General features: G+C 43.2%; 1 protein-coding gene across 1 annotated transcript; it reads left to right on the forward strand.

Annotated features, from left to right (window-relative positions):
* The first annotated feature begins 654 nt into the window (after nucleotides 1-654).
* ZNF598 (zinc finger protein 598, E3 ubiquitin ligase) lies at nucleotides 655-23,992 on the forward strand. Its single transcript, XM_073361713.1, has 12 exons — nucleotides 655-1,125; nucleotides 7,209-7,321; nucleotides 9,325-9,454; nucleotides 11,670-11,881; nucleotides 13,192-13,409; nucleotides 13,975-14,092; nucleotides 16,254-16,432; nucleotides 17,286-17,367; nucleotides 18,129-18,883; nucleotides 20,200-20,335; nucleotides 21,600-21,744; nucleotides 21,926-23,992. Exons 1-12 carry the CDS (start codon nucleotides 946-948, stop codon nucleotides 22,271-22,273), a joined length of 2,616 nt encoding a protein of 871 aa, XP_073217814.1. The 5' UTR covers nucleotides 655-945; the 3' UTR covers nucleotides 22,274-23,992.
* Nucleotides 23,993-24,273: the final 281 nt, after the last annotated feature.

Consider the following 24,273-nt stretch of genomic DNA (forward strand, 5'->3'; position numbering starts at 1 on the left):
TTCATTTTACATAGGCGACTGGTCACTTTTCTCATTAAATGTATTTGATGTCAATATTTTCTCTTTTTTACAAAGGCAGAGAGAATCCTCAAGGCTGGGTGGGGTATGGGAGGGCAGGGGGTTCATCTGAGGAGAAAACCCCAAGCATTTCACTAGCCCATTGTAGGTGGGGGGCAAGGTGAGTGCCCAGGCTCCCAAGTGAGAAAGGCTGAGGCTGGTTTTTAGGCCCCAACCCCAGACGGCACAAGGCCCTGCGTGTGGCTGTTGCCTCACAAACCCCGAGGCCAGGGACCAAAAAGGTACAGGCCACCTGTGGGGTCTCCTGGTGCCGTTCGGCCACTCCCAAGCCCTCAGGCTGGATCACCAAGACGAGGGGTCCCTTCCCCGGGGTGGTTGTCATAGTGACGGTGGGTCTGCACCTCTTGATGGTAAATATTTGATTCCAGCCCTGAAGCCCACAAGGATTGGGCTGAAATGTCCCCATGGGGAGGACTCCAGTTTAGTGGAGGTCAGTCAGCCAGGGCTAGAGGGGGCACTGACCGCGGAGGTACTCTATAGTCATTCTCTATGGTTACAGAGACTGATGGGTAGAGAGACGCCGGGATGGGGGGAGGCGTTCTAGGCTGCGTCTCTCTTGTCAGACTGCTGGAGGAGTATTGGGCAGCGAGATTAAGGAGCGGCGACGCTCTAGCCCGATCTCCTTGGCCGCGAAAGGGTTGGAGCTGGTACTCTCCACGGGGACTCTATGGTTAGGCGAGGCCCGCGCTGGCAGCAGTGCGGTGGGAAAGGCGGCGGACCGCGCTCTGGGCGGGCACCCCGGCTCTCTATGGTTGGAGGAGTGCCAGCCGTTCGGTTTGGAGCGGCGCTCTAGGCCGGCGGGATCTCTGTGCTCCGGGCCGGTTGCTAGGCTGAGCGGGGCCTAGGCCGCGGCGTGTGCGGGGCGCCATGGCCGCCTCCCCGTGCCCGGCGGGTCCCCCGGACGGGCTCTGCGTGCTGTGCTGTGGGGAGCTGGAGGTGGTGGCGCTGGGCCGCTGCGACCACCCGATCTGCTACCGCTGCTCGGTGCGGATGCGGGCGCTGTGCGGGGTGCGGTACTGCGCGGTGTGCCGGGAGGAGCTGGGCCAGGTGAGGCCGGGGGGAGCGCTCTGGAGGGGGGCCTGCCGGGGCGCGGCCGGCCGCGGGGAGCCGGGGAGAGGAGGGGAGGAGGCGGCCGGGCCGGGCCGGGCCGGACTGGACCGGGCGAGAGGATGGGGGGCGGTGGGTGGAGTAGCCCCGAGGAGAAGGGGGAAGGCGGCCCTGGCTGGGTCCCCTGGTGCAAGCCGCGGGGCAGGGTGTGATTTTTTCCCCACGTGTACACTCGTCTCCGGCCGGGCCCGTCGGGCTGTGGGCAGGGACGCTGAAGGAGCTGCACCTCAAGTCGCTGCTGTGGTTTAACCACGTGTTGGGGCCGTGTAGACGGTGTCATGCCATCGCGTGGTCAAGCCGCTGCTTTAAGTGAGCAGCCTAGGGGGAGGGGGGGGTCTGGAGTATGGGACTCCCCCTTTGGGGGGCCTTCAGATTCCGCGCCCCCGATCAGAGACACCTCAGCGCTGGGCCCGTCTTGGAAATCCCTCTGGGCTGCCCGGTGCACAGCTCTGCACAGTCAACGGGGTACTCGCGAGGACATCCTGCCTCCCTCTGAATTGCCATGGGTTCTGTGCCGCTGGTCTAGGATGGAGAATCCTGCCTTGCTAAATATGGGAACATGTTCCCATGGAGAAGGGCTAAGTATTATTTATCATTCCAGAGACCATCTGTCTGTTCTAATTGGTGTGTGAAGCTGTCACCACTGTAAACGCTAATTAATGTAATAAAGAGCAAAGTCTGCCTTATATAGAGAGGGTGGGGACCCAGATCCACCCTGTTTGTCTGGTAACACCCTAGAGACCAAGATACGCACAGCCAATAGTACAAAAGCCGGTTTAGCTTGAGGAAGGGAGGTTTCTCCTTCTGTCTCACTAACAAAAATACCAATTTGGGAATTAGTGTGTTGGGACTCATGGAGTTGTAGAAACCCTGACCATAAAGTTTACTACTCTGTCAGCTTGTTAAAGTAAACTTTAATAGAAAAGATATGCATTCACTATGCATTCCCATATGGTCACACAGCTGTTCTGGAAATGGGTTCTACTTCTGTGGGCCACTAAAATGCTGAACAAATTTGTGCTGAAGGTCAGACTATGGGGATGATGGATCCAAAATAGTTTATGGCTAAATCAGATCTGTAGTTAGAGAGAGATTCTTTATATTTCTTTCACATAGAAAAGCTTTCTAGCTTCACTGCTAGGTATATTGCCTGGCGTTGAGCTCTGCCCCTAATGATGCAGCTACTGTTCAGGTGCAAAGAGAAGGGTATTGAAAAGCAGAGAAGGTATTAAGAGATTATTTCTCTTCTTTGATTTTTATTTTAAATATTTACGTAAACCTGTCCTTGTTCCCTAGTGTTAGTATTAAGGAGACACCAATAACTCTGCCTGTCACCTTGCTGGATTCTTGCTCTGATTTTAAGCTTGTGGGAAGGTGTTTTACGTGCTCTCTCTGGACTTGCGCAAGTCCTGCATTACAAAACATCGTGATAGTGACCGTATTTACTTTTACAGCTCTTTCAAGTAGGAGGATTCTGCAGTACTTTCTTTAAAAAAGGGAAAACCTTATCTGAACTTTAGTGTGCTTTTTTATATGTTGAAATTTACTCCTTTTTTATAAATCAGTATTGCAAACTCCTACTGCAGTGCACGAGAGCAAGTCAGCTGGATCCAGTTATCTAATTGCATTGTCTGGAATGTCTCTTTGGAGCTTGGAAGAGAAGCAAGAATGTAGCAAGGTGGCAAACAAACTTATTTTTGAAACATAAGAAAGTTTTCTCCCACTTGCATTCTTCAGAGAGGATGAGATGATTTCTGGGTCAGTGCAAAAGGCAATATAGATAATGCTTCAGCATGTGCAATATCCTTTTATTATTATTACTTCCAAGGTACACACTGAGACAATGAAATGTGTTGGGTTTTCTGACCCGTGAATTTATGCAGGGTGACTTTGGAGCAGCCTCTGTGTGTTAGCTTTCTGCTGCTCAACAGACCTCTTCTGAATTTCTGCCTCTCTTCTCAACAAAATTTTGACTTGTCCAGACATCATCCTAGTATGTAGTTGTGGAGATAAAAGATATTGGAACCATACTGAACAACTGAACTTCCAAGGTAGTTGGTTCTGAAGAGGCTGATCTTCTCCCATGGTAGAAACTACTTGCCACTTGTGCATGCTACATTCTTTGCTGTCATGGTTCCTCACTGCTTTTCTAGTTCTCCATTTTTGCAGACTTAAATCCGTTTCCAACCACTGGATTGCCCTTCCTGTCTGCAGTTCATATTTTCACTCCTATTTACTCCATTATTCTATTACCTGTCCTCGCTTGATGTTAGATTTAGTGTATTTTCCATCTACTTTTCTCAGAGTGTCAATATCTGCAGGCATTTCTCTTTGCATAATATTAAGAATATAATCTTGGGGGACTGGAAGTGCCGGGGAACTAATCAGCCGTTCTTCTGTAGGTTGGAAGTTTGAATACAGCCAGGGTTGGTAGTAAAAAGAAAAGGAGTACTTGTGGCACCTTAGAGACTAACAAATTTATTTGAGCATAAGCTTTTGTGAGCTACAGCTCACTTCATCGGATGCAGTGGTTGGTAGTGACCCTCTGATGGCTGGTGATTGATGTGGAATGAGTTTGAAGGATCTCAGTCCAGTTCCCAAAGAAAAATGTTCAGGTCACTAAGAACACAATAATTACCACTTTTCATTGGCAGTCTCAGTAAACAAGTCAACAGCCTTCTTATCCTGAAAGGGAGGTTCTCTGGGTCAGAGTTGAGGCACCTTGATGGCAGCATGGAGAAGCTTGCACTAGTGCTTCCTGTTCTATAAGTAAGACTTCACTTTCCAGAGCTGCAAGCTGTTTTTCAAGAATGTTAAATTCACATTTAAAAATTGTCAGCCTTCAAAATGTTTTTTGTTATTTGTGCAGCACTGACATGGGGAGAGATCTGAGCTATTTAAGGAATAAGAATTAACACCCAAATTGAATGATTGAAATGGTATTATAAAAATGAATTGTAGGTGCTAGGAAATGAAGTATGAACAGTTGTTTTTTCCTTGCCAAATGAAGAGCTCCTCCCAAATAAACTTCATTGGCTGCTTTTCAATTCCTCTAATCATTTTAGCAATGTGAAGATCTTTTATCAATGTGCATAAGAAACCCAGACTTTGTGGAAGCCAGAAGTCCATTATTTGTTTGTTTTTCCTCACTACTACATAAATTTGTTAACAGTAGTATAGAATGCCACTTTATTTAAAATCCTAGTTAGGGATATTGATATGATTTTTATCCAGACTACATACATCTTCTGCAGCTCTGTCTTTGTCTTGTTGTACTCTGATGGTTGAAGATCTTGTTTTAATCCCCATGGAGGGCAACCTGGGTGAGGAAATGCAGCTTGGTAAATATGTAATGAGTCAAGTGCATGTGGTCTTATCCACATGGTGGAATGAGAATAAAGCTGAAGTACATGAAGCAGGAGAGTGAATAAATGTAGACATTCCACATTCACTTAGTGATGATCACAGCTATGGAACGTGAAGTTAAACTAACAGCAGTGCAAGAGAAATGATTATTTGACGTTAAACTGTCTGATCTCAGAACATAACATTTAAATGAAGGTGGTAGTGGAAAGATGAGTCTCCTACAAAGAAGCTTAGAGGGAGTTGAAGGTAATGTTGCTGGGGAAAGTATTTTAGAAAATGGATAAAAGCTTTGTCTCAGTCTGTGGTGGTTTCTGCACATGTGAATAATCCTCTGGGTCTGCTTCAAGGCCTGGGATAAAAGTAAGTTCTGTGAGTAGCCTTTACATCAGCGGTTCCCAGACTAGGGGCGTCGCTTGTTCAGGGAAAGCCCCTGGTGGTCCAGGGCGGTTTGTTTACCTGCTGCATCCGCAGGTTTGACTAGTCGTGGCTCCCACTGGCCACAGTTCACTGCTCCGGGCCAATGGGGGCTGCGGGAAGGGTGGCCAGCATGTCCCTCGGGCCACGCCGCTTCCCGCAGCTCCCATTAGCTGAGAATGGTGAACTGCGACCACTGGGATCTGCGATCGGCTGAACCTGCGGATGCGCCAGGTAAACAAACCAGCCCAGCCCGCCAGGGGCTTTCCCTGAACAAGCGGTGCCCCTAGTTTGGGAACCACTGCTTTACATATTCCCACTCCGAGGATGCGCTGGCAGTGCAGCTTGGATGGTGGAGCATTCTCCTGCCCCATCCCTCCCTGTTCTCAAACATTCTGAGGGCAAGGTTATAAAAGGGGGTTTGCTGTTCCAATGGCCTGCGTTCCTTCCATCTACAGTTGCATACAGACTGGAACCACTCCGGCTGGCTAAGACTTGTGTGCCTACCTGTCTGATGTGGTGGTACGCTTTCTGTTGGTCCTCTTCACGCTGTCTGAGGCTGAATGTGATGTCGAGTACCAGTGTGTTCAAACATAGTGCATCTGTAGCTTAGGTTGAATTGCTTGGCAAGGAAAGAGCCTCTGCTGTAATTTAAGCATGCTCGCAGGGATAGACCCTAGAGTTGTAGACTTATTACCCCTAAGCATCTAGTTTCATGCTGCAGCTGCTTATTATTATGGCCGCTGTCCAAGGGAGAAGCAAACTGAAAAATTTCTCTCTTTGCTGAAACCAGCTGATCTTAGCCGTGTGGACAGGACATTAACTTTTGCAGCTATTCAGTTTTGTAGTAATTATTCATAGTAATTGCTATATTTTGTGGGTTCAGCTTTTGTTCCTTATGCCATCTTTCACCCGTTTGAATTATTTCAAACAATCCTTTTATTGTAATAATACTTGGCTCTTATATAACACATTTAATCAGTAGCTCTCAAAGCACTTCACAATTTTTAGTGTATTTAGCCTCACAATACCCCTGTGAGGTAGTACTAAGGCATAAGGAAGCTAAGTGACTAGCCCAGGGTCACACAGGAAGTTTCTGGTGGAGCAAGGTATTGAACCAGGGTCTCCCAAATCATAGGCTAGTGTCCTAAGCATTTGGCCATCCTTTCTCTTTTATAGTTGCTCCAGATATCCTCTTGGTTTTTCAGTGGCGACAGACTTCCCTTTTAGCCCCCCTGTCGTACTGTTGTGTGGGGGGGGAAAAATCAGGATAGGCTGTTGCAAATAAGCTGTGCCGAAAAGTAAGTCCCTGACTAAAAAGAGTGGAGCTATGGGCACTCCAGCTGGGTTGCTTCGTAGACTAGGTCTGGTAGTAGCACAGTGTTTGTGTGTGATCAAGAAAGGCAGCTGGGAACGTCAGTATGACTAAATCTTCTCTGGTGACACACTAATGCAGACGGAAGTGGCAAAAGTAATGGTCACAGAATCAGCATAGTGTTTGGGGTGGATGAAAGTAGGTTTAAAGATGAACGACAGTGTAGTGTGTGTAACGGTGTAAGAAAACAGGCCATACTTGTTTGAGTCTCATGCACATTTAGGGATGTGTCATGGAGAAGACTGTTTTGGTTAAATTAAATTACTTTGGAAGAAGCCAGTAGACTCATAATGATCATACTACACGGGCACACAGTACCTCAGACCTGCTATTGTGAGGTATTTCATGAACAATAGCAGTCCTAGTGTCAACTGAAAAACAACTAGAGATCTACTGTAACTTGTCTGAATTGGTGCAGGTGATTCTGACTGTTGCGTTATTGGTGTGATTCCTTTGTGTTTCTCTGTTTCTTGGCTGGTTGTTTATTAGGGAAGAGAATTATGTTTCCTTTTTATTGGGCTGCTGGTTTATTTGTAAACAATACTTACATAGGATGCATCTGAATTTACTAATCCTTTTAAAAAATCTTTTTTGCATTTTTTTTTTCTTATTGACTCTTGTTAGCTTGTTTCCTTGACGAGACTCTGCCTTATGTCACTGATCGCTTATATCATAAAAGTTCACTATATTATCTCCCAGCAGCACATGCGGAGTGGGGTGGGAAACAAGTGTTCAGTATGTCTGGGATTCAATACACACTTACAAGTATTCGTAACAAGTTTAGGTTATAATGGTGATCGACTGTAGACCAAAATAACATACAACTTCGTATGTGCTTTCTCTAATCTTTCCTGTTTGTTGTCTGTAGGTGGTCTTTGGAAGGAAGCTTGCATCTTTTTCAACAATACCAATTAACCAGCTGCAGCATGAGAAGAAATATGACATCTATTTTGCTGATGGAAAAGTTTTTGCACTGTATAGGTAAAACATAGCATTCTGTTCATCTTCCTAGCATTATCATATTTTCCCTTCCTTTTTCCCTTGAGCAGTGGGCTTTGCTACAGGAAGAACACCTAGGAGATGACCTTGATTATAGCTGTGGTTTTGCCTTAGCCTAACAACCCTGGCATCTTCAGTTGATTTCTGGGTATATTGAGTTTGTTCAGAAAGATGAGGGTAGACAGATTAGAAAAAGGGTCCCAGGCAAGTCTGTACAGAAGGTAGCCTGTGACTTTAATATGAGATCTCTAAAATAATATCTTGTCCTCCAGTATGCAACAGGAAATGCATGCTGCTCTTAGGTAAAACAGTGCAGACTCAGCTTGTGGAAATTTTATTGCAATGTGTGTATTTTGTACCATGCTGAAGAATGGAGAAAATTGAACGTGTGTGCCTGGAAGTGTCCAAGAGACCTGGGGCTGCAAAACGGACACCTCCTTAAGTCTGAAATCCTAGGTCTTCAGCAGCTTAATATCTGATTTGTCATTAAAAGTCACTTTTCCGTCTTTCCCACCTGCGGCCGTGAGCAAGATGCTGAGTGACCTCTACTCCTTATATTAGTGCTGTCTCTGTTAGTAAGAACAATATCATCACCTGATTTATTAATCATGTTTTTTCATAGTGTTTAAGAACCAACCAAGAATGGGGCCTCATTGTGTTTGTATAGTGCCTCACGTGGAGTAGTAAATAGATTGTAAGTCCCTGTCTTGAAGAGCTAATTAGACAATACAGACACTGGTGGGGGGAAAGGAGTGTAACACAAGCAGAATGAACAATGGAATGGCAGCAAATGTCGTGTTAGTTCAATGTTTGTTTGGGTTTTTTGTGTGGATTCATTTAGGATGGGGATCAGCTAAATGGAAAGATAAGTGACGGGAGACGGGACATGGAAGGGCATAGGGCTGAGGAGTAAATGCAGCCAATGCCTTTTCTTGGAGACTAGTGCAATGCATTCAGCCTTGTTTGGTCCAAGGATGGGACTCTGTAAGTGCATTGGTATTCTCTTACGGCTTGGCGTTTGCTGGATTGGATAGTGGGTTTGGTGGCCTTCTGACTTAGAATGGAAAATGGAAGTATGTTGTGGGATTTTGCTAGACTAACTGTGTGAGGAGTTTTCAGATAAGTGAGATATGGTTCTACTGTACTAAGTGTTCCCAGAAACATGTTGTTTGTTGCCTCTTATTATTAGTAAATGACTGCAGGGTAAGTAGGAAATACATTCTGATTAATAAATTACATTTGCTCTGAGCAGTTGCATTTTGTAATGATGTGTCTGTTTAGAAATGTCACATTTTTTGAAAGCCAAACCCAGTGATTTGTGCTGAGGTTTCTGAATGCCATGAATAGCTGCAGAATGACAGTCAGGAGCTAAACCCATTAAACTGTTCCCTAATAGCGGACTGTGTTTCTGCTTCTGCTGTCACCTTGTAGAATGGTGCTTTACTTGTTTCCTCTTTCAGGATCAGGGCTCTTCTTTTTCCCCCCCTTACACTCATATGGAATTAGCTGCAAATGAGGTCACTTTTCAGCTATATAATGTAGATACAATATTGCATGAGGTTATCGCCTGTCAAAAAGATTTAACTTGGTTGGATTTTAACAAATCACAAATTAAACTGCAAACTTTTTACCATTACCTGTGGAGGAAGTTGAGAACACACCCTTGTGTTAGAATTCTCCAACACATTACAGTCTGCTCATAGGCCGTGCACTCTAGTATTGTATCACTTTTCAATCGGTAGCTGTATTGCTCCCCCTCCTGATATTCCAGCTTCCATGTAGTTTACTTCAGTTTTGCTCCTGGAATGATCGAGGGTATTTTGGAATGAGCATAATCCAACCTCCGTGAGTTACAAATTGCTGTGACAGCTTAAAAAAGATAAAACACTTTTCTTTTCACTGTAACATTTGCTGAAGTGTAGGTTTTTTGGGATAGGATTTGAAATAACCTTGATAAACCTTCCTTGAATATCTTTGTCCTTTAGGAAGCTACTGCAGCATGAATGCCCTCTGTGTCCAGATGTGCGGCCCTTCAGCACCATTGTGGACTTGGAACAGCACATGAGAAAACAGCATGAGCTCTTCTGTTGTAAACTATGTGTTAAACACCTGAAGGTGAGCCATAAAAATGTGCTTTACGGCAGGGAAAAAGAGACTTCATTGCATGGGAATCTGTGTAAACTAAGTTTGTAGGAGACTTGCTGGAGAGGGAGAGGCAGAACGGAAAAAAGGACACGGTGGAGAAATGGAATCAATGACCTAGTAGAAGTTTCTTCCACCTTCCCAAGTCTGTTTGAGTGACTTGCAGCATTTTATAACCACCACTTGTCATAAATTGGTTAATTAAGGAAATCTAAGGCTTTCTGTCTGGATTCTATTTTAAATATATATATCTTTATAGCCCAGCCATCTCAAAAAACCTTATGACGTTAGCTCCACCCCAGGTGTGGATTAATGGCATGGGTCTAATTTCCTGCTTGCAGTCTCATCAGAAAGTCTGACTATGGAGATCTGCTTTCTGTAGAACCTCTCTTTTTTTTTTTATATTGTTTTTAAAAAACCCAACCAAAAACTAATTCTAAAAAAGTTCAGAGCCAATTCAGAGAACAAGGTGCATCATAGGACCTCAGAGTCCTCCTCAAGAGCAAAACCAACTCAGAAGTATTTAGAACTTGCAGTGAGTTCATGTATATGATGAGAAATCACCTGAGCAAGTTAAAAGGAATAGAATTGCATTTCATTACCCTGTGTGGCTGTACAGAGGCAGATATCTTGTATCTTGCTATAAAGTGGTGGTGACATGGGATGAAACAGCTGTACGTAACTTGCTTACACACAATGCAATCGCTGACTGTTATAACACCTGTTTTGCCACACTAGATTCCACTGGAAAGCTGAGTTGCCTGTAACCTTGACAGGTCACTATACAGTGGGCCTTAAAACTGCATATTGCCATCTTTTTTCTTACATGGGTTCTGTTTTTAATGGCCATTGTTATGTGGCCTGCGATGTGCAGGAGGTCAGATTAGATTATCATAATGGAGATGATCATAATGGTCCCTTCTGGTCTTAAAGTCTGAGTCTGTGTAGAGCTAGACAGTTAATACTTTATACCATCCGAAAGATTAAATTTGAGCTTTCAGAGTAGAGAGCAGTGCTCTCGCCGAAGTGATTCAGCTAAAATCACCAGCTGCTGCTGAAAGAACACTTGTAACCTCTAACCTCCAACGTGAATGATACTTGTCAGCACTGGTTAATGAGGGAAGGAATTCCTTCAGAGCATGAAGAAAATATATTTGTTACTCGTCACGCACAATTTTGTGATTACGTTTTTTACTTTCACAGATATTGAATAAGAAATACCAGGCTGGACGCGGGCACTTAAGTAGACAGTGGATAGAAAGAATGGGTCTGTAGTTAGTTATTGATAAGAAACCAGAGCAGTAATAGTATCTAGCACTTGCACAGTGCTTTACGCTTTCCGAACACTTCATAAACGTTTTTATTCTGGAGAACTAAATATGGACAATGCCCATGGAAAAGAAGGTCCTAGTTCCATTGAGAATTAAAGCTGCTCAGTCTGTTGATGTTAATGAAGCCAAAGTAATCCCTGCCCAAGATGACTTTAATACCCTTGGTCTAGACAAGATATATATTGAATATCTACCACCAGTTTTTGGAGAGTATTTGGCAATGTTAATTTTTTGGTTCGCTTTCAAACAGTTACATCAAATCAATGCCTAATGTCTTTTGTATATATGTGTATTTTGTTGGTAGCCTCAGTTTTATAAGCTCTCTTCCTAGAGAAACAAATTCCATGCCAGTAGTGACAAGATATTGGCTAGTTGTGCAGCAGTTGTGGACTGAGCCAATGTTTGTATATAAGCATGGCACCCAGTAGCTGTACGAGGACTGTTACCAAATGCATAACAGCTGACTCATTTCATTTACATTTGCCCAATCTTTGGTAAGCAGAATATTAAGTGTTTTCAGAAGATGGTTTAGATTTAAAGACTTTTCCTACAGAGTTTGTAACCCAAACTGTGCTACATTGTTAGCACATGAAACAAAATGTACTAGGAGAAAAGTGGACTGGTCTGTTTTCATTGTTCCAGGTGAGTGAAATGTAAATGAGATTTAAGTTGGAGAGGGACTTGAATTCTTACGCCCATTCACGGAACCATTTAATCACAGATTGTTCATAGCCTGAAAGTGGGAAATTGCTTTGACTAGTAACGTTGGCCCATGACATCAAGATTGGTAGAACCTGATTTACTCCATCAGTAAACTGCGTAGTTCTCTGTTGACATGAGGTAATTCTTTCTTTAAGATCTTTACACATGAACGTAAGTGGTATTCTCGCAAAGACCTCGCTCGACATCGAATACATGGGGACCCAGACGACACATCTCATCGTGGGCATCCCCTTTGTAAATTTTGTGATGAGCGTTATTTAGACAACGACGAGTTATTGAAACACTTGAGACGAGATCACTATTTCTGCCACTTTTGTGATTCAGATGGTGCTCAGGAATATTACAGGTTTGTGAGAGTGGCTGACTTGAGTTTCTTTTAATTTAATTAAAAGATTTAAATCTTGATGGAAAGGTGATTGCATCTGCTTTCAGTCTCTGAGAGTAGGTTGTCCAAAGGCACCCAATGCAAGAGTGAGCAGATTGCTTTTGATCTTTGTTAGAATTTGTATTGAGGATGGAACCCTGGGACTGACAGACCCACCTTTTCTTCTGTTTGGCTGGTTGACTCTTCTGAAGCCAACAGAGACATGCTTTACTGAAAATGGGATGTATGTATTGCTTAGCGCTATATCAGTGCAAACGGAGCCATTGAGTTTTAAAAGTTGTATAAAACTGTATATATGAATGAGAGATCCTGATTAGACCCTGTGCTGTGCAGCGAATTGGCCTTAAATGCTGTGGCAAGAGGCAATCCCTCTGAACTCAGCAGCAGTCCTCAGTGGCAGACTGGAATGCTGAGCCACTATGGCTACATTTACGTTTAATAAAGGAAGGGAGGTTTGTAAAGAAATATTTAATCAGTGCAGCAGCTGGTCTCTCTCTTTGTGTTTAAAATCAATGTATTTATTACTGCTCCCTCACTTTCAGTTTCTAAGTGAATTTGCTGGTACTTAATTCTCATGGGGGAAGCCTGGGGGTTTGGCAGGTAATTGAGCCATATTTGGGAAACTAGCCTTTGAGACTTAGGAAGACACAATGGATGGTTTAGGATTATTGGACAAACACATCAGATGGATGTTGCTGATGATTATTTCACTACAAATAATTTAAATGTTGACATTTAAACTGTCATCTTTAGGGCTCCATATTAAAGCACTACAATGGGTGGGACAGTTCACATGTATGAGATCTTGCTTCAGACTGTCTGCAGATTCAGACAGCCCTTCATCCGTTTATATCCAGTTCATGCTTTTAAGGTTTCTTCACAGTTCAAGGCTAAAAACAAAAATTAGACTCTGGAGTGCAGTTCTGTGAAAGTTTCTGCAGCTCTGCTACATAAGCCCATAATAGCCAATGGTCTAAGATTTATTTGGTGAAAAGTAGGTCTGAATAAAAGTTCCTTTTATGGAGGAGATTTTGTTCAGGGCTAATGTGACATGGTCAGTGAGGCATCGTGCAGTGAATTTGGTTAAACTTCTCTGAAACATGCATTAAACTGTTCTGTGTCTTGACACACAGAGAAGTGCGTGCAGAAGGTCGCTGTTCTAGAGTTTGCAAAATGGAGTGACAACACTCAAAGTGTTTTTAAAGAATGAACAATTTTTTTAAGTTGACTGCATTGCTGAACTAACCAATCAATTTCTGCCCTCTTCCCAGTGATTACGAATACCTTCGCGAACACTTCCGTGAAAAGCACTTCCTTTGTGAAGAGGGACAGTGCAGTACAGAACAGTTCACTCATGCTTTCCGTACAGAAATAGATTACAAAGCACACAAAACAGCCTGCCACAGCAAAAACAGGGCTGAGGCCAGACAGAACCGACAGATTGATCTTCAGTTCAACTATGCTCCCAGGCACCAACGGAGGAATGAGGGTATGTCAGACTGGAAAGACTAAGTTGCCAGAAATACCTTCTTATTTTCTTAAGGCTTTGAACATTTTCAGAAACTCGGTGTGCAAGTTGGCCATTTGTGGACTGCAAACTGATTACATCCCATTTCAAAATAGGGGTATTATTTTCACAACTGACTTTCTGATCTACCTTAGAATTGCTTGGGATACAAGTAATATGAATGAAGGGAGTGACAACCATGGTACTCCCAGGGGTGCATCTGGTACTAAGAGTGGGGCAATACATGGATATTTTTTATGTTATTGGAAGCTGTACATAGAAATCTCTGCACATCAAGATGAAATTTGTCCTAAACTTGAATCACAGTCCCATAATATATGGAATCCATATACTGCTAATGCATTTTAATGCAATAATGGTAAAGGCTAGCTGGTTTTATAAAATCAGTGGTTGCTGATTGAGAGTCAGGAAAGGTCCTTTTGTACTAATATATTTTAGTATCTTTCAATCATCTATGGAGCGATGGTGTTACATTCCTAGATTAGAAAAACAACTGAGCGAATGATTGGACATGTCTCCTGGTCAGGTGTTGTGGGTGGAGAGGACTATGAAGAAGTTGACAGATATAACAGGCAAGGACGACCAGGTAAATCGGGACTCCGAGGAGGGCAGCAAAACAGAAGAGGGAGCTGGAGATACAAGAGGTGAGTAACCCCGTGTGCTGTAGAACTTACTGCAGAGGTGAAATATTTTCTTATTTCTTAAATGATATAAACTTGTAAAGAGTGATAAAGTTTGTGGACGATACCAAGCTGGGAGTGGTTGCAAGTCCTTTGGAGGATAGGATTAAAATTCAAAATGAGCTGGACAAACTGGAGAAATGGTCTGAAGTAAATAGGATGAAACTCAATAGGACAAATGCAAAGTGCTCCACTTAGGAAGGAACAAACATTTGCACAATACAAAATGGGAAATGACTGCCTAGGAAGGAGTACAGCGGAAAGGGATCTCTGGGTCATAGTGGATCACAAGCTAAATATGAGTCAACAGAGTAACGCTGTTGGAAAAAAAAGTGAACATCATTCTGGAGTGTTGTAAGCAAGACACGAGAAGTAATTCTTCTGCTCTACTCTGCACTAAAAAGGCCTCAGCTGGAGTATTGTGTCCAATTCCGGATGCCACATTTCAGGAAAGATGTGGACAAATTGGAGAAAGTCCAGAGAAGAGTAACAAAAATGATTAAAGGTCTAGAAAACATGACATATGAGGGAAGATGGGAAAAAATTGGGTTTGTTTAGTCTGGAGAAGAGAAGACAGAGAGGGGACATAACAGTTCAGTTTTCAAGTACGTAAAAGGTTGTTACAAGGAGGAGGGTGAAAAATTCTTCTCCTTAACCTGTGAGGATAGGACAAGTAGCAAGGGGCTTAAATTGCAACAAGGGAGGTTTAGTTTGGACATTAGGAAAAATGTCCTAACTGTCGGGGTAGATAAGCACTGGAACAACCTCCATCAGGAGAGGACTTTGTCTAATCTGTCATTAAACACCTGTCAGGAATGATCTAGTTATTACTTAGTCTTGCCTTGAGTACAGGGGATTGGACAAGATGACCTACTGAGGTCCCTTTTCCAGTCCCACCTCTATGATGGTATTTTGGTGGGAGGGCAGGAGGAAAGTGAGGAAAATGAGGAAACTACAGTACCAACTCCTTAGATAGGGATGTGACTAGTTTTCATTAGAAGTCTGGGCACCACGCACACAATTAAACAAAAGTATTTTACATGAAGTTTTGACTCTGCACTTGCCAAAGTAGATGGGCATTGTAATCTTAAAGTTGTTATCCTGAACTCTCCAACATGTGGGTTAGTATAACTGAGGATTTTCTGATTTAAGATAATTATTTTCATTCCTGACTTTTTTGAGTAGGATTTTCTGAAGTAACTGACATGCCTTTGCAGGCTTAGCGGACCTTTTAGGTTTGGGCAGTCATTAAGTTCCTGTTCTAAGGATCGTGCTTTTTTTATTGAACTAACAGGTCTCTGGTTGGCCTGTGCTTTGGAAAAAGAAGAGGGTTAAGTATTGAAATTAAATTTCACTTCGTCTCCTTTCATCCACACAGTATCTAAGAGCTTTATACCTACTGTATGTCTATTTTTCTTTCTTGCTGGGCAGTCAGTGGTGCGTTTGTTACTGGTAACTTCATTGGGAAAATCCATCTCCAGGCACCATATACGTTGGTGTGTCGCATGTGGATCTTGCATGTGTTGGAAGTTCATGATGAACCATATTACACTGAAAAAAGAGAAGGAGTACTTTTGGCACCTTAGAGACTAACCAATTTATTTGAGCATGAGCTTTCGTGAGCTGTAGCTTTAGCTCACGAAAGCTCATGCTCAAATAAATTGGTTAGTCTCTAAGGTGCCACAAGTACTCCTTCTCTTTTTGCGAATACAGACTAACACGGCTGTTACTCTGAAACCTGTCATATTACACTGAGTTACTTGGACATACAAATGAGGTTTTCGTACCTTGAAAATGAATGGGAGAAACTAGTGTTCCCATGCATCTCTGATATTCTCATCCTGGTTCATGCTGTACTTAGATATTGGTTATCACCATATGTGGAATTTAAAAGTCTGGTGAATGAATGTTGCCTGTTTCACCAGAGCCTGAACCTGGATGTGATGATATGAATTAAGTTGAGTTTCACTTGCAACCTTTCCCAGCAGGTGGCAGCATAAGGCAGTTGACATAAAGTAGTTTGAATATGAAATTTAAAGGTGTGGAAGTTGGAGTGAGAGACAAAGGTGCTTAAAAGCCCATTAGTCCTTTCTGTTAGACCTAAAAAACTTGTCCTGTCTTATAGAGAAGAAGAAGACCGAGATATTGCAGCAGCAGTCAGGGCATCAGTAGCAGCAAAACGGCAAGAAGAAAAGAAACAGGTAGAGGATAAAGAGGATGGCAGTCGAGGTAAAAAAGAAGAATTGAGGGATCCAGAAGTGTCCAACACTAAGCGAGTGCCAAAGCCTTCAAATGAAGCCACAGGTTAGTTGTGTGCGGGTTCTGATGGCTGTAGAGAATTCCAACAGGCATGGGCAAAGGTGTGAATGGTTATGGAATTCATGGCAAAGAACTGATTTTGGCCATTAAAGAGACCAACCCAGCTAGTCTGCCTTGAAACATATCTGAGTGTCATTCCTTCCTTTGGGATTCTGGCAGTGTGTTCATATTTAAAATGGATCTGGGCAGAAATACTCGAACAACCAAAATAATCAAATCAAAGTGTGTACAACATCCTGATTTGGCGTACAGACACTGGTAGGTTTAGATTGCGCTCCTTTCTAAGTTGGATGTCTCCCTTAGTGTGAAGAAATTAATTTCCAATATTGGTGTAAAATTGCTAGAATCGGAAAGCTAAGGCCTGCCATGTTGTGCTTTTTCAAGTGAGGCTTTAAATATTATATACTAAGTATTGGTGTTTTAATGTCATTCTGTAACCTAAGTGCGAAACATTCCTGTTACAGTATCATAAAATACATTGAAGACTCATATGGCATTAACATCTCTATTTATTCGGATTATATCTGGAGTCAAGAATCAAACCTGTCATACGTAAACCAGTGGCTTAGTGTCACTCTTCTTGACTATAGTTAATATGCTGCAAATTAAACCCAGGACATGGGGAAACAGTAGCAAATGTAGTTATCAGAATGGAAAAGTGCATTTTTACATTAGTTTAAAATGCACGTCCATTTTTCTGAATTAGAATATCACAGTCAAGAGTGGCATAAAGTACCAAAACCGGAATTAGTTATGGTGTCCTGATGCTCGTTGATAGTTTCCAGGCAGAAATGAATGAATTTTAGTTAAGAGCATTTCTTTGGTCTTTTTGTCAAAGTTCCAAAAGAAGCAGCTGCTAATGGTGCTTTAAGCCAAGATGACTTTCCAGCGATTGGCTCAGCAGCAGGGCCTCTGCAACGGTAAGTTTGTGCAAGATCGTAGCAAAGTGAAGTCTGATTTATAAGCTCACTTGGGTTCCGAGTTTGGCAGATAATAGTTCTACAGGTAATTTGAAGTTAAATTATTTCTGAGAAATTACTCCCCCTTCCCCTAAATTCTGGCTACGCAAACCTCCCATGTGGCCTCCCTGGGACTGCTTGACGAGGTGTAGGCTATCACTTCCCATGTCTTGCTTGATCTAAAGGTTGCTTCATATAAGTTTCTAATCATTCCATATCCCATCCTCTTGGACCACTACTCTTTTCTAACCCTGCAGTTTATCTCCAGCAGATAGCCAGCAAGTACTGTGGGAGCATGGATGTGTGTCTTCCTCTGAAGCCAGTGGTGGTCCTTAAAGGGGCTACCGGATGACCGTCTCAAAGTTGGTGGCTACTGGAGTGCCACTCTAAAGCCTGTGGTTGCTTCTGCTGTGTACCGGTCTGGAATGCAAGCCTTCTAAGGCAGTGTCCAAGTCCAGACCCAGACAATGTGCTCCTGAAGTCTCACTAGACTTGCAGTGTGACATCTCATGGGAGGGCTTTTGTAACCCATGACCTATTTGTAAGCACACATGCATTTTAATTTTACCCACAATTACCTGTGAGTCTCAACACCTCCGCTAAATGATAGTATTTTTGAGGGAAAACTGCAGTTAGATGTTGAGCTCTTTCTGCCCAGTGGATTTGTGCCTCCTCTGTGCTGACCTTGTGACTGCTGTACACAATGTTTTTCCTTCCCGCAGCTCTGCTCAGCCAGCATCAGTGAAGCTGAAGGAAGAAGACTTCCCAAGCCTTTCCTCCTCTGCAGCACCCACCATCGCTTCTGGGGTGTCTTTAACATACACAGTTTCTGCCAAGAAAACAGCCTTTCAAGAGGAGGACTTTCCGGCTCTGGTGTCCAAAATGAGGCCTAATGCTAGAACAGTGTCTAACATCACATCTGCATGGAGCAACAATTCCAATAAAAGCGCGGTTAAAGCTGTCACTTCCCTCAGCTCCAGTTCAAACCATCTGGCCAAAAAACCAGCACCCTCGAACAGCAATAAAGGAAGCAGGAAGAGCAGTAAACTCTCCCTGTCAGATGACGAAGACAGTGGCAGTGGCCTGACGACCCAGGAGATCAGAAATACACCGACAATGTTTGATGTATCCTCCTTGCTGGCAGCTTCCACCTCACAGACTTTTACTAAAGTGAGCAAGAAAAAGAAGATGGGAGTTGAGAAGCAAAGAGCATCATCCCCCCAGCTGCCAGAGGAGACTTTGCTTCCTGCATCGGCTTTGGAAAAACTGGCAGAAGCTGAGCAGACTCCAAGTGCCCCTGCAAATCTCCACCTCTCCGACAGATCCGCAGCTGTCATGAACGGTCACTTGGAAAAATCAGTAGCAATCTGTAATGCATCCAAAGAGCCGCCTGGCCTTAAAAAGCCTCCAGTGACTTTATCTCAGGAAGACTTCCCAGCACTCGGGAGCTCGGGACCATCTAGAATACCACCACCAGGTAACCCCTGCAAAAAGTCCCATTCTGACTAGGTCAAATAAATGGGCTAGGTGAAACGTGCAAGAGAGAGGAGTGGCTTCCATGGGTAGCCAAAATTACTCTTAAAATGGGAACAGTAGCTCGCAGGGCTAGAGAGTAAAGTAGAAACGTTTTAGCCCAGCAAACCGCATTGAGCCGCTTGAACTCCTCCCCTGTGGCCCTGTCCTGTTAAAATTCCATTGAAATGTTGGGAAATACCTGCCTCATTCAACAGCAGAGCTGCTGTGTTCTGTCTGGCATTTAGGGTAACTTGTAGATAAGCAGCCAGCCTCCGAACACTCCTGCTTGTCTAATGAGTAATACCAGGTGGACCTGTGCGCTTGGGTATTCCAAGGGCTAGTTTAGAAGCTCCTTTGTGGAGGGACAGTTTGTCTTTCTACTACGTGTGGACAGTAGCTAGCAGCACGATCATAGTACAAATAATAAATACACATAGGCTTGATCCGTCAGTTACTCTAGCTTTACATGGATGTAATGCCCTGGCTTTTAGTGGTGCTATGATGGGTGTAACTGAAGTAACACAATAGTGAATCAAGCCCCTAGAATTGTGTAGTTTAATGTAGTCTGTGTGCATAGCGAATAGATAGGGCAGTTCACTCATAAACCCAGACCTGCTGCCTTCCTAGTGGAAAACTCATGCTGAGAGCTCTCCCAGAGCAAAAGAATGACCTAAATGGCAGGGAAGAATCTGCACTTCGGAGGAAAATATCACGGAGAGGTTGAGAGCTGGTAGCCACTATTTCAGATTGCGGTAGTTCAGTGTCTCTCCTACACCCAATGCAGCACAGGGCAGTTGCATCTCCTGAAGGTGGCAATGCCCCAAGCCTTGGTAGTAGAGCTCTCGGTTACGTGTAACGCCAGATGGCAGCCTGCTGGAAAATGTCGGTTGTGTGGTTCAGGTGGAGTAAAGCTGTGACCTTGCCATTTGTTCCATTATGTAAACGTGTGTTTTCCACCAGTGCGTGTTTGCACTTCACTTTCTGTTGGAAGCAGTAAATCAATAGTTAGGGCTTTAACTTTGTGTCAGAAGAACAGTCAGTTCGTAGCATCTCTTGGTCGGACTAGGATCAGTGGCCTGTAAAACAGCAGATTAATCCCTTAGTTTGAATTGTCTTCAGATACATTGGTACCTGTTTAGCTGTTTGGATCTTATAAATGGTAATGTATCATGTCTGCAGACTTTTGAGGGAAGGGAAGGAGTGGATCTGAGAGATGATTGGCTGCGTAGCATAGACAGTGCACTAACTTCCTCCCCATTCTGTGCTATTTTAATCTAGGCTTTAACTCTGTGGGGCTATTAAAGAGTCCCCCTCCGCCTCCGGGGCTGTCAGTGCCTGTTAGTAAACCACCTCCAGGTTTTACTGTTATTCCATCCACCAATGTCTCTGATCCTGTCACTACATCTCTGAACGAGTAAGTAAAAGCGCTTCGAGAATTCACATTAGTGTACACACAATCTGTGTTTCAGTTCCTCTCATGTAGGGGTTCTTAATATTGCATGCTGCTTTGGGGCAATTAGCCTGAACAGGTGAGGTTTAAGAGGCCAGCAGTATACAAAAGTAAGGGCCTGATTCAGATCTCTGTTGTAGGGTCTGTAAGTCAGATTCCTGGTGATGTGTAGAGACGTAGGTGTCAGTTACATTTTGGTAGATAGGTCTGAATCTGAGCAAGTCCAAACAGATACAACATGTATGTTTTGGGGCGGGGGACCAGCTCAGACTCCCTCATATTTGTCCCTAAACCTACAGCGAGAAATCCTTAAAACCTTTGCATAGTGACTCCATCTCACCAAGGGAAGCATGACTTGCTGTCAGAAAAAGCTGTTCACTTCTAGTGTTGCACAAACATATGAAAGTTCCTTGCAGAAGACACCCACACCCATAGGTTGTAAACACCAAGCTGAATTTGAAGGTGGGTTTTTAATTATCTGGGATTTGTGGAGGTTCCAGCTGATGCCACCAGGCTGTTTAAGTAACTTGGGCAGTGGGTTGGGTTCTGACAGTAGCTCAGAAACCTTTTCCCATTCTGCTTCCGTACTGGCATATCAGAATCCTTACTGCTGGAGCAATAAGCACAGTCTTGAATTTGCCTCCACTCTAGTAGCTGCGGTATACTGCAGCCTTGTAATAGATCACTATGACTCACCTACTAGAAAGAAATATTTGTCTGCATGTGGGAACTTGCTTTTGGGGGAAATTTACAAAGTATTCTAAATGCCACTCTTGGTTCTGATCCTTTCCAAGGTTGGTCTCTTTGGCCATGTCTACAGTGGGATGGGAGAAGGGGCAGGGGGTTTTTGTTTTCCATTAAAATTGCTACCATGAGATAACAGTCATCCTCATGCAGACATCTCTTGTTGTAAATAACTCCCCTTTGGTCCCAGTTAATTAACACACTGTATGAAGCATGTTTCAGATCAGGCGAGTTTGGATCAAGACTAGATTAAACTTGCATTTTACGTGTTCTCCCCATCTAGGAAGAACTGGGAGCATTGGCAACATGCACCCATCTCCATGGCATGGGTGCATGTTGCCAGTGGGAGTTCCGTGTATAATTGGGTGAAGCGGTAGCATACCCCTTGGTGAGAGATTGGCAAGGGCCATTGTAACAAATCTAAGACATTTTTCAGTCGCTTGCCATTGCATGAGGTGTTAATTCACTTTCTTTCCAAATGCAGGCCAAAACCCTGTCGAGGATCTTACTTGATACCTGAAAATTTTCAGCAAAGGAACATTCAGTTAATACAGTCTATAAAGGAATTTCTTCAAAGCGATGAGTCTAGATTCAATAAATTTAAAACTCATTCTGGACAGTTCAGACAGGTAAGTAGTGGAAACCCTTAGAAATATTTGAAGTCCTACTTGGTTGTCAGCTCATTGAGCATTGAGGCAACAAATGAACAGTGAGGTTGAGTGGTTAGAGGTACCGAGGGATGAATTTCACCCTTGGTCAGTATACTCTTTCTTTTCATTGCTAATTGTCGTGATTCTCTTTTAACTAAAGGGGCTAATTTCTGCGGCAGAGTATTACCAAAGCTGCCGAGAGCTTCTTGGAGAGAACTTCACGAAAATCTTTAATGAGTTATTGGTGTTGTTGCCAGACGCAGCTAAGCAACAAGAACTGCTTTCTGCTCACAATGACTTCAGAATTAAGGAGAAACAAGGCTCAAACAAACCCAAGAAGAACAAAAAGAATGTCTGGCAAATGGACTCTGCTTCTGACCTGTACTGCTGCATCTGCCCAACATGTCAGCAAGTGCTGACTCAGCAGGACATAGCCTCCCACAAAGCTTTGCATATTGAGGATGAAGAATTCCCTTCCTTACAAGCAATCAGCAGAATCATCAGTTAGCTTTCACAAAGACCAATAAAACAGTCTCAATCTTAAACGTGCACTTTTTCGGAACGAGGTTTGACAGTGTAGTGCGGCCAACTGTGAGGGCCAGTTGAGTAGTCTTACACAGGTTAGCATTGGGAGGTTCAGTGCAGCCCTGCCTAAAAGAGCTGTGTAACGGGATCACTGGACTAAACCTGTATCTAGTTAACACCCAAAATGTTAGCTTCCTAAACACCTGATTGGAAACAGGCTAACACTGCAGGTTCGTCAGGCGAGTGGCCACCTTCCACCTTGCAAGACACTACAGTTAAAGGGTGGAACTATATCATTGTTATTGGTGGAAACAGCTCTGCAGTGTTTTCCTTGCTATTCTGGTTACAGCTAATATTCTGTCTTTGTGGCTACAAAGAGTGAGGGAGGTAATTGGTGCAGAGTTCGGGAGAGAGATGGAAGCTGCTACACTGGTGAATAAGACCATTAAAATGTTGCTGTAAACACCTGGCTGTTTATATAGCAAGGAATATTCCTGGCTGAAAGCTGAAATACTGCTACTTGAATTGGACTGATCTTTCTCTGTGAGTAGTTGAACCTGGGATTTGAAGTTGCCTCTGACTTTCTATGTAATCGTGTTCTTTAAAGAAACTTATTTTGTAGTACTGCATGTAGTAGTGTTCAAAGGTTTATTCTCTTCAAAGGGCATTTTCTTCACCATAATTTTATTTAACAGCTGCCATGTTTGATTTCTTGGATGTGTTAATGCAAAACAAACGGCATATTGGAACACGAAATGCTGCTGGTCGCTGACCGTTCTGTTGTTCTGCAGTGCCTTTAAGTGCATGTATCTCTTTACAGTGGTCTGCACTGAAGAGGATAAGCTGTTAAGAATTGTAGGAGTGTTTTACTTCCTTGGACTCCCTTGGTGACAACAGTCTGGAGGAGCTTTGCTCCTACCACTTGGCATTTATAAATCCCAACCGGAGGGGCTGGGGAAAGGGGCTGATTATCATCTGAAGCAATTCCTCCAGCAGCAGCTTTAACTTGAGGGAGTTCCAAGCAGCTTTCCTGCAGTGCACTTTCATAGCTGTAGCTTCTTAGTGTCCGATACACACCAATCATGGCAGACCATGTTTAATTTTTAACACATAGGAATAGAAATTAAAATTAATTTTTGAGCGACAAGATAGTGCATTTATTTAAGCAGCACTTTGATGAAACTGAGTTTGAGCTGTTGAAGCATTAGTCTTGGCTACAGAAATTAATTATCTTTGCCTTCTCTTTTATTATTGATTTTGCTTGATGCCAGACTGCACTATCTGTGGGTTTTTGTTTTCATAGAACTCAGGATATTTTTGAATACCTGATCTTGTACCATTTTTCATAGGGCCAGGCTATATCCTCTGAAATGGAGAAGAAAAATGATTTTCTAAGGGGTGTATCTTGTTGCATGATGGTGTATATGATGCATGTATACATAGCAAGGGTTAATGTTTTCAAATTATTGTTCCTAAATTTTAAATCTCCATTTCTCCATTGCAATAGAGATTGGTATTTTTACGTTTGTCATGCTGCCACCATTAAAAAGTACTTTTTACTATGAAGCACTTACATGCTTATCTGCTGGCTGCTCATAACACTTTTATAAGCAATTGACCCATGATGTAAACTGCTTTCCCCTTGTCACTTAATTTGGTTTGTAAAGTTCAGAGGTGATGAAATGCATATTCTTTGAAAGAACATCTTATGTCTTCCCTTTATTTTCAGTTAGTTTCTTCTGTGTTATCAAACAGTTACGTAGCCCCCACCTAGGGGATTGAGAACTTGAAGTGACCCATTTCTCTAGCCTGATGTCGGTTCATTGTTCCATGTGCTCACATAATTAAAGAAAGTATTACTGGAGTTTTCAGGCCACTTCTATTGATTTTTAAATCTTTATTGAAAATAAGTTGCAGTTGGTACACGGACACTGACAATACACAGTCACCGACTGTTCTTTCCAAAGATCGATACAAAAATTG

This window comes from Lepidochelys kempii, chromosome 10, assembly GCF_965140265.1.
Source record: "Lepidochelys kempii isolate rLepKem1 chromosome 10, rLepKem1.hap2, whole genome shotgun sequence".
In the NCBI taxonomy this organism is placed as follows: Eukaryota; Metazoa; Chordata; order Testudines; family Cheloniidae; genus Lepidochelys; species Lepidochelys kempii.